Genomic DNA, 14,890 nt, shown 5'->3' on the forward strand with positions numbered 1-14,890 from the left:
TAAAAAGCATGCCTTTGAGAGCGCGACACTGGAAGACACAAAAGAAATCGTTTTGCAGATTTTTTGCGAAATATTTCCACTTCCTCACTGTACGAAGACGCCGGTTGCGAATGGTTAACATTTACAGCCAGGAGAACGAAATCAAACTACAACTCAAATTTGGCAAAAATGCAATTCAAAGATTCACCTTTGAAATCGCTTTTCCATATGCAAAAATGATTGTTTTTATGATTTCAGCTAGTATTTTTTTTACCCCTAAATGAATTCAGCAGCATGCTTTTTCTTAAAAACATTTTTGACAGAAACAATGTAAAATTCAACCCGAATAAGACCAAAAATTACAGCAATTAGAGCTTTATGTGTTAAGACATCACAAATATTTCAGAAGCTATAAATTTTCAAGCGTTTTCATTTGATTTTTAGTTAAAAAAAAGTTGGTTGTAACTGATTCCTTTCTTCAGTAGGGTGAGTATCGTATGGTTTTGTAACATTGAAAACAACTAGTGGAACCAATAATTTTTCTGATCACGTTTATTTGATGTCCCATCAACCATAAAATTTTTTATGTACAATCGGTATGATTATTTGTGGACATTAAGTTTTAAGATGCCATTGAATTGAGAAGTGTTGCATGATAACCCAGTTTACGGTATAAGCTTACTTTAAAATTCAGTCTGTTTGACAATAGTCAAAGGCTTCAGAAATAAATTCAAATAAATTTAAAATGAATCCTCTGTAATTCCCATTTCAGAAATCGACATTATTCGCGGTCTCACTTTAAAAGTTGGATGTTGTATGAAACCTGTAATTCAAACTCAAATTAAAATAATTTTTATGTGTCTGATGTATTACAAATTTATTCCATTTGAAAAGACCCTTAGATGAAGCCAAACCCCTTGAAAACTTCTCCCATGCAAGGTTGCCGAAAAAAAGTCTGACTTTCTGCGATTTTACCAAAAATATTCTGTCAAGGTTTTCTATGATGTTTTTTATTATTTTTTAAATTTAAAAGTCATGTCAAAATGCGTCTTTTTTACTTTTTACTTTAGAAAAATTAATTTTGAAAAAGGTCCAAAATTTTAAAATTCATTGAAATCTGTGGATATGTCAACTATTCTGTGACACAGATCAAGTGTTGGAAATTGGCTCAAATTTCTGTGAAATTATAGATTTTTCAGTGATTTCACAGCCTTGCTGTCAGGTACACATTTCTGCTACAGTTTGTCAAAACTTTCCTCGATTGTTGATAGAGTTTAAGGCCCGAATATCAAATTTCAACAAGATTAGATCATTTTGTTTGCTCGGATTGCTTGGATTTTGTTCGATTTTTTTTGCATAATAAAAAAAATTAAATTGAGGCTTTTTTATTGTGAATTTTGAAAACAGCTCTGTATTTTTCTGCATGATTTTTCTTGAATAATATATAAAAATTTGGGGGAAAATTGTGTCTCGGGTTGTGACCGGTTTGGACAACATCCTGGCTCTAATCTTGGTTTTGCATTTCAAACTTTAATAAGATGCAATATCCAACTCTGAAACTTGTCATTTTGGAGCTTGAAAATAAAATATCAAAATTACAAATCGAATATTTGAATTTATTTCTCAGGATTTGTCTATGTATCGTGTGACCAAAATCTATTTGGAAAGCGTTAGTGAATCTCGTTTTTTAACTTTATTCTTGAGATTTAAGCTTTCATCTCCTATGCTATCAAGGCAAACAAAAGCTTAAATCTGAGGGAAAAAAGCTTAAAAACGAGATTCACTAACGCTTTTCAAATAGATTTTGGTCACACGATACATAGACAAATCCTGTATCGTTGCAGGGATCTGGTTATTGGTATGATATTGAGGTTGTGTGAATTAGATAGCATGTTTAATGTCATTTAAACCATTCTTGGCAGCGAACGTCGCGTTGGAGAGCCTTTGGTAAAAGTATCACCTGTGCGGTTGTGCGAATTTGCGTGATGAAAGATGCAGTTACCACACCACTATGTGTTTTGCTTGTTAAAATATGAATGATTGAAAATCACCAAAATTTTCTACAACAGTTTGTTTTGAATTGTTTAACGGATAAATCAAGTACAAACATACTTATTTTGGACGTAGCAATTGGCGTTAAGGACCAAAAATACGAAAAAAGGGTGCGAAATCAGAACAAAAACAAGATTATTTTGAAAAATTTACTGTGTCAAAGTGAATAATAATGCTTCTACGAATTATTTGAATAGATATCTGCATTTGAGGAGTTTTCTAAAATTCCAGAGGTTTTAAAAGGGGGTTTACAGAGATCCTCTTCTAGATTAAGGAATGTGATATTTGAGCTGTAATTTTTACCGAACTACTTACTTTCTTCATTAAAATGACGTGAAATGATGAAACAAACATTCTGGGTTTTTTTTTAATCAGAAAAAAACAGTTTGGAATTCAAAAATTTAGATTTTTTTTCAGTAAATCACACTTTTTCCAGTTTCAAGTTGTAGATGTGGACGATCGACTAAATTTCCCGATACAAATAAGATACTTAAAGCCTCTTATGTAAAAATTACATGAGAATAAAGCCAAAATTGGATGTAGTTTTTGACCCATTCGAGACGGCGACGTTTTTCGAACGCGTCCCCCAGGAGCCAAAAATGTTTATTCTTGGATTCGATCAATTTTTATCTGAAAAACATGAATACAATGAAATTTTCAAAATTGAATCGTAAATTTACGAAAAATGTCCATTGCACACCGTGTGTGCAGTCCGCTCCTCGAAATAAAATTATTTCGAGGAGCCGCATTGCACACACGGTGTGCAATGCGCAGAAAAATGAAAATACACCATTTAAAACATGATCAACCTTCGTTTCAAGTTTTGCTTGGTTATAGAAGAAAAAAATATAATGCAAAGAATATTATGTAATGTGGTTTGAACCAACAATAAGTGTTTTTAAAACTTTTCCCAATAAAAATGTGTAAACTCTTGTGATTTATGACGATGGTTTCAACTTTGTCAGTCTCTACCCAATTTTTTCTCCTGTGGATTTTTTTTTCTTTCCGAGAACTATTTAAGTAGTCTAACTATTAAACTCCGGTTTACTTATTCTTGTAATAATTTCGAACTTTTCATCAAAAATATGCAATGAAAAATTTAGTGCTCATCACATAATCTTCCGTACATTTTTCTGAATAGCCCCTAGGAATAAGAGTGATTTGTCCAACATTTCATGAAGGCACATCGAACGGAGCGTTCAAATTTAATAAAAAATTTAATTCAATATAAAACTAGAATTTCCTAGAAATTCATTAATTGATCGTTTGAATAAATTTCATGAAAAAAAATTAAATTCAATGATGGTGATATTATAAGCAAACACTTACAGAGCTAAAGTTTATTCCATTCGGGTTATCTATATATATAAAAAGCAATTATCTGTATGTTTGTTTGTTTGTTTGTTTGTTTGTTTGTTTGTTTGTCCTCTATAGACTCAGCCGTCTTAAGAGCTAGAGATCTGAAATTTGGCATGGATGCTCATTAGGACCAGGAATGATGAAAAATGTTTTTAGATTTTTGGACGACCCCTTCTGAAGGGGGTCTTAACATTTCCAAACAATTATTGAATCAGCTCATTAAAATGAAGCAGTTCGAAGTTTTTAACATTTTTCAAAGAGGTCTTTTTTGGGACATTTTTCATTAGGGACTGACTAAAGGTAGTTTCCTAAAACATTTTGACTTACCTTCATAGTGCTGCAAAACAAAAATCAATTATCTACACAATTTATCTAATTTCACCTAAAAATAAACATTTGTGGCCCGTGAAACGATAACAGCTACGGTAAAAATAATAGAAAAAAAAGCAACTTTATAAATGTACTCTGGATGGAAAAATTGTGATATAAAGAAAATCAATATCAGTTAAAAATTTAAATATCACTCTCCTTCCTTGTTATTCCTTCCACACAATGCTATTCGCTAAAGCTACTCATCCATTCACTTCATCCCTGATTCAGGTTCTGAAATATGTTGGGAAAAACCCCAAAACCCGGTGGCAGTGCCCCACTAAATGACCCACTAATACTGAACGCTCCGGATCCATTTCCTGCACCGGTCGACGACCCTGCGGAACTGGAAGCCGATGAAGAGGCCCCTCGATTGCCTCCAACACCTCCACCTTGGTTGAAACTGGACGATTGGCTTGAGGCGGACGATCCTTGAAGCCCGTTTGGACCGGTGAAGGTGCCACTCATGGTGTTGGAGTTTGATCCTGAGGCGGATCCGTCTTTGTTGATCTGCAGGGATTGGCTAGAGGCAGTGTTCTTATTGCCGTGAATGCCGTTCTCGAAGAAAGTTTCCGAATTGGATTGGGCGTTGTTGGATGAGCTTCCGAATTGGTTTTGGAGGGATGAGGAAGATCCAGCGTTGGATTGCTCCTTAAAACGATCCTTTTCGCGGATAGAGTTGGTGTTGGCGTTGGAGTTTGTAAGAGCCAGGTTACCGTTTTTGTCGAAATTGGCCGATTGACTTTGGGCCGAGTTTTTGCTGCCAGAGGAATCGGCGGTTTGGAAGCTCTGCTGTTGCGTGTTGGCGGCGGAAAGTTGACCGGAAGATCCGTCGACGGCAATGTTTCCGGAGGTGCTACCGGCGTTGTTTTGGTTGAAGCTTCCGAGACTGTTTTGGATTGATTGGGAGTTGGATTGGGAGCCACTGCTTTGCTGGAAGCCGTTTGCTACGTTGTTGGAGGTAGCTTGAGAACCGGCTTGGGAACCACTGTTGAATCCGGTCGGGACGCGGTTGTTGAAATGGGGGTTTTTGTTGTGCATCAAAACTGGATGGAACTTTTCATCATCGTCGTTGTCGGGGAAGAAGATGGCATCGGTGTCTCGTCGAAATCGCTGATGGTTTTGTTCGGCTCCGATGTTATCCTTTGTCCAGGTGAAGTCTGTGTTGCCAAGCTCCTGGAGGTTGAGCTCTGGGAAGGTTTCCGGCGGTTGTTCCGGGGTTGGTGGGGCAGGGATTGGAGGCGGAGGAGGGGGTGCAATGAAGGCGGGAGTTGTTGTTGGAGGAATATTGGTAGTGAGATTTTGAGGGATTGGAGCAATTGTTGATGGAATTTGGTTTGGTTGAGGTCTTTGTTGTGAAGGGTTTGTTGGGGCGTTGGCAAATGGTCTCTGTCCAAAGCCTCCTAATAGAGGAGATCCCTGGTTGTTGGGTTGCAGGTAGAGAGCAGGGTTGGCCAAATTTACACTCGTTTGAACGATGTTGCCAATTTGTCCGAAAAGATTCGGGAACAACTGCCTTCGTCGTCTGGTGGATTCGGTGTCGTTGAACTCTCCTCGGATATCGATATCGTACGATACGTTTTCAACGTCTTCTTCGGTTGTCGTTGGTATGGGTGGCGCTGGAGGAGGTGGAGGTGGTGGTGGAGCAGCAGTTGGTGGCGGTGGTGGAGCAGGAACTGGAGGAGTTGGTGGCACAGATGCTACTGACTTTGGAGTTGTGGTGCTAGTACTCTGAGGCTTTGATGGACCGAAAGGATCATTGGGTTTTCCTGGTCTTTGGTCAGGTCTCTGCGGTGGGAATTGTCCTGACTGTCCAGGTTGTCCTGGTTGACCAGGTTGTCCTGGCCTTTGGGGAGGATACTTGGCAGGCTGTTCAGGTCTTTGCGGTGGATATTGACCTGGTTGTTGAGGTTTTTGAGGAGGATACTGTCCAGGTTGTTGAGGCCTTTGCGGGGGGTATTTCCCTGGGTAAGGTTCTTGGAATCCGCCATGCTCGTGACTACCATGACCATGCTCGTAACTACCGTGTCCATGTCCATGACCGTGTTCATAACTACCGTGCCCATGACCATGTTCAAAGCTTCCGTGACCATGACCGTGCTCATAGCTGCCATGTCCATGACCATGATGATGATCACCACCTGGTCCATGGTTGTGCGGGGGAGGTTGCTGAGGACGCCCCCCTTGTCCGTACCCGTTAGGATACTGTTGAAAGCCACCTGGAAATCCTGTATTGAATCCTATTCCAAATGAAAATCCTGGCTGGACTCCAGGCCCTACAGGTCGTGCCAACTGACTTATTGTTGACCCTATCTGGTTGTTGACACTTGCAAATACCGCGGCCGTATCACTAGCCACTTTATTAAACAGGTTCAACTGTTGCCCACCACCAAGTAATCCCAACCCAGGTCCGTTACTCATTTGCCTAGAGCGATCTCCATTGCCAAAGCTTGCGTCGTAATTATAAGATCCGGCATATCCACCGAAGAAATTTTGACTTTCACCACGTCGATCAGCTAAAAAAAGAATAGCATCATTAGCATAGATATATCGTCTACACAGGTTATTGCGAATAATTAGCACTTTTAAATAAACTGTGAAGCAAAACCCCCGTCATAATAAACCGTTACTAATTGCACATCATGTGAACAACCTTCAGCCAACCGGAAATACTTACCAAGGACAGAACTTGCAGCAATCGCCACGAAAATCACTATTCCGGTGCTAATTTCCCTAGCCATTTTGACTTAATTTTAACTACGTTTCAGATAAACAGTTCGATTTCACCTGCTTTTAAGCCACCATATTATCCACTTTAAATCCAACACGTTTAATACACCGCTCCAGAATGATTGAAAGAAACTGATCGCCTCATTCAGGACAAACCGTTCGAAACTGCCTCAAGATCCGATTCTCTCTGTCTGTCTCCCTCGCGTCGTCCGGTCAACTCAGGTAGATGACAAACACCGGAGGAGCTGAGTCAGCTTCAGTCTCTTCAGTGACCAGCAGCAGCATCTTCGATAACAGGTTTACCTGATTCTCCGATAGGACGGACGAAACGGACAGGTGAAGCAAAAACCCACCATGGTGACAAGAGACTAAAAATCATCCATCTACATACCAACTTTAACAACAGAGGAGAGCGACCATACAAAAGAGAAAAACAAAAAAAAAAACTAGTATTTTGCACACCGTTCCGATCCTCCCACAACTCGGGGAGGTATCGATTTCTCATGGCTCTTCCTTGTAGCCACACGCAGCTCCGACCCGAGTTTGTCATCTCGGCCCAAGTCTCAAAGTCATTAAAGCAAAAAATCCCAACCCAGCGAACTGGTTCCGAAAAATTTAGTGATCATGAATGGGTTTTGTTTTTTCATGAAGTCGAAAACTAATAGTTACTTGTGTTTGAAATTCAAATTAACTCTATTCAAAATAAGCCTTTTTCAAATTTTTGACTTGATTTTGGAAGCTCTGTTTTAACACAAAAAGTGTTCAAGATTGAACATGACTAGTCGATTGCTAGCCTTAGTTGAAGCCCAAGTGACGAGCACAATGCTGTTCACCGAACTCACCAAAAATACCCTGATACTGACCAGTGATAACAAACTGACAAACTTGTTTACGCACACTGCAAACATGTTTGGGGAATTCCCGCGGTTAGTTCGAGGTGTGGTGATTTTTTTCTTTTCTTGCTTTGGAAAATACAGATTTATTCGATTCATAGTGTTGCATGGATGTTTTCTTTTGTTCGGAAATTCCAAACGGCTCGAATAGTTTGCCGATTAAGAAAATCATGTTTTGGTGCAGGAAAAACCTTCTGACGTCATGTTTTTTTTTTTTCAGCCTAGACTCTCGTTTAACTGTTAATCTCGATCTGGATCAAGGGATATCTGTGACGTGAACATTAGACTGAGTCGATTTGAGGGTGTTTTAAAATTTCTCAAACTCTGGGGTCTGAAAAGCTTCGTTATGATTCAAAGCTCATCTATGATTTATTGCAGAATTTTTAAGGAACGTTTCCATGAGTAAATTTGATCTTTACTCATGAAAACGTTCTAATTAAATTCATGTTACAGTGTAAAAATGGCAATATCTGATTATCACAATTTTCAACTATATAACAGAATTTAACAATGTGACATAATCCTATCTCGAGACATTATCTTAGCTAGCACTATAATCAGTCCATGTGACATAATCGTGCATGGTCCGTCAATCAGATCATTTAACTTGATCCGACCATGTGACAAAAACGACCATGTCACATTATTGGACCATACAACATAATCGATCATTTGACAAAATCTGACTAGGCAATATAATAGACCATGTGACATAAACTGACCATGCAACATAATTGCCCATGTGACATATTCCAATCACGCAAAATAATCGACCGTGTGACATAATTGGACCATGCAACATAATCGATCATGTGGCATAATCCGATCATGCAACCTAATCGACAATGTGACATAATCTGACTATGCAACATTATCCGACCATGCAACACAATCGGATCATGTGACATAACCTGATCAAGCAACATAATCGACCATGTGATATAATCTGAATATGTGACATAATCCGGTCATGCAACATAATCGACCATGTGTCAAAATCTGACTATGCAACATAATAGAACATGCAACAAAATCAGATCATGCAATATAATCGACAATGAGATATAATTTGAACACTTAACATAATCTGACCATTTAAAATAATCTGACTATGAAACATAATATGACCATGCAACATAATATGACCATGCAACATTATCTGACTATGCAATATAATCTACTAAGTGACATAATCTGGCCCAGCAACAGAATGGACCATTTGACATAATTCGATCATGCAACATAACTGGACAGTGTGACATAATTCAATAATGCAACATAACTCTACCATACAACAAATTCGACCATGTGACATTATCCGACCATCTGACATTATCCGACTATGTGACATAATCTAACCATGTAACAGAATCGACCATTAGATATTATCCGACCAAGTGATATTATCTGAATATGTGACATAATCCGGTCATGCAACATAATCGACCATGCGACAAAATCTGACTATGCAACAAAATAGAACATGCAATAAAATCAGACCATGTGACATATTCAGATCATGCAATAGAATCGACTATGAGATATAATCTGACCACTTAACATAATCTGACCATTTAACATAATCTGACCATGTAACATAATATGACCATGCAACATAATATGACCATGCAACATTATCTGACTATGCCATATAATCAACTAAGTGACATAATCTGGCCCAGCAACAGAATGGACCATTTGATATAATCCGATCATGCAACATAATCGGATCGTGTGACATAATCCGACCATGTGACTGTATCCGACTATGTGACATAATCTAACCATGCATCAGAATCGACCATAAGACATTATCCGACCATGTGAAATAATCTGACCATGCAACATAATCAGACCATGCAACATAATCGGATCATGTGACATAATCTGACCATGCAACAAAATCGACAATGTGACATAATCTGACTATGCAATATAATCGACTAAGTGAAATAATACGATCTTGCAACAAATTTTGAAAATGTGACATAATCAAACGTATGACATAATCCGATGATGCAACGCAATTGTACCGTGTGACATTATCGACCATGTGACATAATTCGACCATGCAACATTATCTAACCGTGTTATGTTGTCATTTTTGTCATTCTTGTCATTTTTGTCATTTTTGTCATTTTTGTCATTTTTGTCATTTTTGTCATTTTTGTCATTTTTGTCCTTTTTGTCATTTTTGTCATTTTTGTCATTTTTGTCATTTTTGTCATTTTTGTCATTTTTGTCATTTTTGTCATTTTTGTCATTTTTGTCATTTTTGTCATTTTTGTCATTTTTGTCATTTTGGTCATTTTTGTCATTTTTGTCATTTTTGTCATTTTTGTCATTTTTGTCATTTTTGTCATTTTTGTCATTTTTGTCATTTTTGTCATTTTTGTCATTTTTGTCATTTTTGTCATTTTTGTCATTTTTGTCATTTTTGTCATTTTTGTCATTTTTGTCATTTTTGTCATTTTTGTCATTTTTGTCATTTTTGTCATTTTTGTCATTTTTGTCATTTTTGTCATTTTTGTCATTTTTGTCATTTTTGTCATTTTTGTCATTTTTGTCATTTTTGTCATTTTTGTCATTTTTGTCATTTTTGTCATTTTTGTCATTTTTGTCATTTTTGTCATTTTTGTCATTTTTGTAATTTTTGTAATTTTTGTCATTTTTGTCATTTTTGTCATTTTTGTCATTTTTGTCATTTTTGTCATTTTTGTCATTTTTGTCATTTTTGTCATTTTTGTCATTTTTGTCATTTTTGTCATTTTTGTCATTTTTGTCATTTTTGTCATTTTTGTCATTTTTGTCATTTTTGTCATTTTTGTCATTTTTGTCATTTTTGTCATTTTTGTCATTTTTGTCATTTTTGTCATTTTTGTCATTTTTGTCATTTTTGTCATTTTTGTCATTTTTGTCATTTTTGTCATTTTTGTCATTTTTGTCATTTTTGTCATTTTTGTCATTTTTGTCATTTTTGTCATTTTTGTCATTTTTGTCATTTTTGTCATTTTTGTCATTTTTGTCATTTTTGTCATTTTTGTCATTTTTGTCATTTTTGTCATTTTTGTCATTTTTGTCATTTTTGTCATTTTTGTCATTTTTGTCATTTTTGTCATTTTTGTCATTTTTGTCATTTTTGTCATTTTTGTCATTTTTGTCATTTTTGTCATTTTTGTCATTTTTGTCATTTTTGTCATTTTTGTCATTTTTGTCATTTTTGTCATTTTTGTAATTTTGTCACTTTTGTCACTTTTGTCATTTTTGTCATTTTTGTCATTTTTGTCATTTTTGTCATTTTTGTCATTTTTGTCATTTTTGTCATTTTTGTCATTTTTGTCATTTTTGTCATTTTTGTCATTTTTGTCATTTTTGTCATTTTTGTCATTTTTGTCATTTTTGTCATTTTTGTCATTTTTGTCATTTTTGTCATTTTTGTCATTTTTGTCATTTTTGTCATTTTTGTCATTTTTGTCAATTTTGTCATTTTTGTCATTTTTGTCATTTTTGTCATTTTTGTCATTTTTGTCATTTTTGTCATTTTTGTCATTTTTGTCATTTTTGTCATTTTTGTCATTTTTGTCATTTTTGTCATTTTTGTCATTTTTGTCATTTTTGTCTTTTTTGTCATTTTTGTCATTTTTGTCATTTTTGTCATTTTTGTCATTTTTGTCATTTTTGTCATTTTTGTCATTTTTGTCATTTTTGTCATTTTTGTCATTTTTGTCATTTTTGTCATTTTTGTCATTTTTGTCATTTTTGTCATTTTTGTCATTTTTGTCATTTTTGTCATTTTTGTCATTTTTGTCATTTTTGTCATTTTTGTCATTTTTGTCATTTTTGTCATTTTTGTCATTTTTGTCATTTTTGTCATTTTTGTCATTTTTGTCATTTTTGTCATTTTTGTCATTTTTGTCATTTTTGTCATTTTTGTCATTTTTGTCATTTTTGTCATTTTTGTCATTTTTGTCATTTTTGTCATTTTTGTCATTTTTGTCATTTTTGTCATTTTTGTCATTTTTGTCATTTTTGTCATTTTTGTCATTTTTGTCATTTTTGTCATTTTTGTCATTTTTGTCATTTTTGTCATTTTTGTCATTTTTGTCATTTTTGTCATTTTTGTCTTTTTTGTCATTTTTGTCATTTTTGTCATTTTTGTCATTTTTGTCATTTTTGTCATTTTTGTCATTTTTGTCATTTTTGTCATTTTTGTCATTTTTGTCATTTTTGTCATTTTTGTCATTTTTGTCATTTTTGTCATTTTTGTCATTTTTGTCATTTTTGTCATTTTTGTCATTTTTGTCATTTTTGTCATTTTTGTCATTTTTGTCATTTTTGTCATTTTTGTCATTTTTGTCATTTTTGTAATTTTTGTCATTTTTGTCATTTTTGTCATTTTTGTCATTTTTGTCATTTTTGTCATTTTTGTCATTTTTGTCATTTTTGTTATTTTTGCCTTTTTTGCCATTTTTGTCAATTTTGTCATTTTTTTTGTCATTTTTGTCATTTCTGTCATTTCTGTCATTTTTGGTCATTTTTGTAATTTTGTCATTTTTGTCATTTTTGTCATTTTTGTCATTTTTGTCATTTTCGTCATTTTTGTCATTTTGTTTAAATTTTTGTCATTTTTGAGATATTTTTTTTAAATTTTTGTTTTTTTTGTCTTTTTTGTAATTTTTTTACAATTTTGTAATTTTTTGTCGTTTATGTCATTTTAGTCATTTTTATTTTTGTAATTTTTGTTATTTTAGAATATGATAAACTTCATTCGAAATCAATCTGATAGTTCTCACCTGTTATCTTGTTTTTCTTTTCATGAGTCACATAAGCCGTTAACGAAGATCCTCCACCGTCAGTGAACTTCTCAGAAACATGCGCCGGAAGCAAAAGTTCAAGATCGAACGCCAGAAGAGCGTACGCGGTCCGGCTTTTATTGCCCAGCATTGGCAGTGATTTTCTTCCACACCGACATGCATATAAATTTGAGCACAAACAAACCGCGCAGGTTTGAAAAAAGCTCACACATCTCATTCGTTCGATCATTGGTCACGGTTTTAGTTCGTCGTCACGTTCAGCAGTACGAAGATCGTTTCGATCAATTTCATACTCTGGTTCTAATTAATATTGGCGTCATGGATAGACGAGTGATTTTAATTTTTGTGGTGATGTTTTGCTGTTTGTTTGAAAGTTCTGAAGCTCGGGCTTTCTCGCTGCGAGTTAAGCGTCAAGATATAATGTTCAAAACCTATGAACAGGAAGAGTACAAAGATTTCGCCGACCGAATGAAGCCTCCGCCAAATCGGCGACAGCCATTGGTGCCTGGGCGTGTTCAAAGCAGTGTTGCCAACACTGGATCCCAGACGCTGGTCAATGAACATGGAGCGGTTTTGCAGCAAACTGCCGGAGCTAGTCAATCGGCCAATCTGGCTTCGGATCGAACCAGTGGACAGTTGAGTGCAGCGAATACCCAACAACAAAGCTTCCAGGATGGAAACAACTTCCAGAGTCAGAACAGTGGCCAGAGTCAATCGGCCAACTTCGGCAAGGAACATCAGATCCTTTCTAATGCCAACACCAATACCAATACGCTGAAACAGGATGGCAACATTCGGGAACAGAGCGAAGGAGGAGCAGGAACATCTGTAGTCGACAAACACGGAAGTCAGTCCAGCCAGGCTCAAACAAACAGTGAATCCTTCAAGGGTGCCGATCGCCAGGGAACGAAAACTTCCGGTTCCAGTCAGTCGCTGCAAATTGGAAACGATGGCCGAACCTCGGGAGCAAACAGCAACACCGGATCGGAAACCGTAGAACTGGCCGATGGAAGCAAGATTACAAAATCGTTCAGTTCCTCGTCCAGCTTCCAGAGCAGTGGTGGTGTGAAAGCCGGTGCTTCGGCCAGTGGACTCTCTAGTAGTGGTTAAACGCGAATAGTATCGTTATCAAACCCGAATGTTTCGAAGGCAAATTTAAACATACTGACCTATATTTTTCCCCGGATTAAGGTTATCGAGTGAAGACTGATTACGCACGAGTTGTTTGTTTATGTCACAACAGGGATTTTTGAGCTCTCTTTAATTTAGCGAAACAGTATACAATTAAACAAATAAAAGAATAATTTCAAAACAAGTTTGTTGTGTATTTTGTTAATGAAGACGGAAGCAAACCAGCGTGGTAAGATTTACAAATTTTCCCGTCGATCTACGGATTTCAATCACTTCTACAGATTTATAAATCTGCGGATTTTTAGGCATTGCCTACGGATATCTACGGATTATCGAAAATTTCTAGGGAATTCTACGGATAAACGAAAACAATGCCTGATGACCAAAAAAAAAGTTCATCAAATTTTAATTCACCAAAATCAAAACATTTTTATTTTTCATCAAATTTGCGAATTTGAACGGTTTTTGGTGTGGTACCGCTTTAGCAAACACACATGCTAATAAACAATAAAAATAAAGACAAACATGCTAGTAAAGATTTCGGTGACGTACCTCTTTCATAATCTTTAATTGCGTTCTTGCAATTACCATGAGCATGATAATTTTGACACATCGCCATTCGTGCTGTCAAAAATACTATGCTCATAACAATTTCCACATTTTATTCTCTTAAGGGGGGGGGTAGGGTCTAACGGGTATAAAAAAAACACCGTTTTCACGATTTTTTTCTGGAGCTATCGTTCAAACAAATGTATTCAAATTTTTTGCATTATACAAAGCATTGTTAAAAGAACATTTAGTAATTTTTTCGTAGAAAAATATTGAAAAATGAGCCGGTGACGGAACACTTTCGAGGATGCCTTTTAGAAAACAGGATTTGCGGTGGACACTGTATCTCAGCACAGAATCATCTGAAGTCAAAAAATCGAATCAAAATATTTTTTATAGATGTTTTTCTTGACCCCAACGTTTTTACTTAACTTAAAAATATTTTTATGAAATTTTTGTGGCTGTTTGAAGTAAAAACTACGATTTTTCACTTAAAAATCCGCCATTTTTCACCTGTAAAATCTCCCCAAAATAAAAAAAATCAAAAAAGAAAAACGTTGGGGTCTGGTATTTTATATGTAGAAAATATATTCCAAATTTGAAAAGAATCGGATAAGTAGTTTTCAAATGACGATGTCCACGGACTTTAAAAATGTGCTTTCGAGAAAAACGCGTTTGAAGTTTCTGCTCTTGCATTCTTGCAGTAATAGATAGGAGAAGATAAAGGCTTATAACTTCTACAGTTTTGCTTCAATTGACTTGAAAATTTGACACAACATTCTTGAAATGTTTTACAATAAGAAAATAAAAAAATAAAAAAATCGATTTTTTGAAAATGTTAGACCCTACCCCCCCCTTAAAGTGGCTTGCGCATAATAATTTAGACTTTGTTTCACAATGGTGTGTAATTCGTTTTATTCCCAGACTAGCTGATCGCGTACGAACATCGTTTCGCCTTCAAGTATTAAAACGTTAAGACGAGCTTAGTATATGAAATCCGATGCATTTATCAAT

General features: G+C 35.6%; 2 protein-coding genes across 2 annotated transcripts; one reads left to right on the forward strand and one right to left on the reverse strand.

Moving 5' to 3' along the window:
* Positions 1–3,902: 3,902 nt before the first annotated feature.
* LOC129745315 (trithorax group protein osa-like) lies at positions 3,903–6,872 on the reverse strand. The gene is made up of 2 exons (XM_055738305.1): positions 6,437–6,872; positions 3,903–6,275 (listed from the first exon to the last, which is right to left on the reverse strand). Exons 1-2 carry the CDS (start codon positions 6,498–6,500, stop codon positions 3,976–3,978), a joined length of 2,364 nt encoding a protein of 787 aa, XP_055594280.1. The 5' UTR covers positions 6,501–6,872; the 3' UTR covers positions 3,903–3,975.
* A 5,536-nt stretch (positions 6,873–12,408) lies between these two features.
* On the forward strand, positions 12,409–13,511 carry LOC129747258 (uncharacterized transmembrane protein DDB_G0289901-like). The gene has a single exon (XM_055741367.1). It carries the CDS (start codon positions 12,515–12,517, stop codon positions 13,304–13,306), a length of 792 nt encoding a protein of 263 aa, XP_055597342.1. The 5' UTR covers positions 12,409–12,514; the 3' UTR covers positions 13,307–13,511.
* The last annotated feature ends 1,379 nt before the right edge of the window (positions 13,512–14,890 follow it).

Source organism: Uranotaenia lowii, chromosome 2 (assembly GCF_029784155.1).
Source record: "Uranotaenia lowii strain MFRU-FL chromosome 2, ASM2978415v1, whole genome shotgun sequence".
NCBI classification, from domain to species: Eukaryota; Metazoa; Arthropoda; class Insecta; order Diptera; family Culicidae; genus Uranotaenia; species Uranotaenia lowii.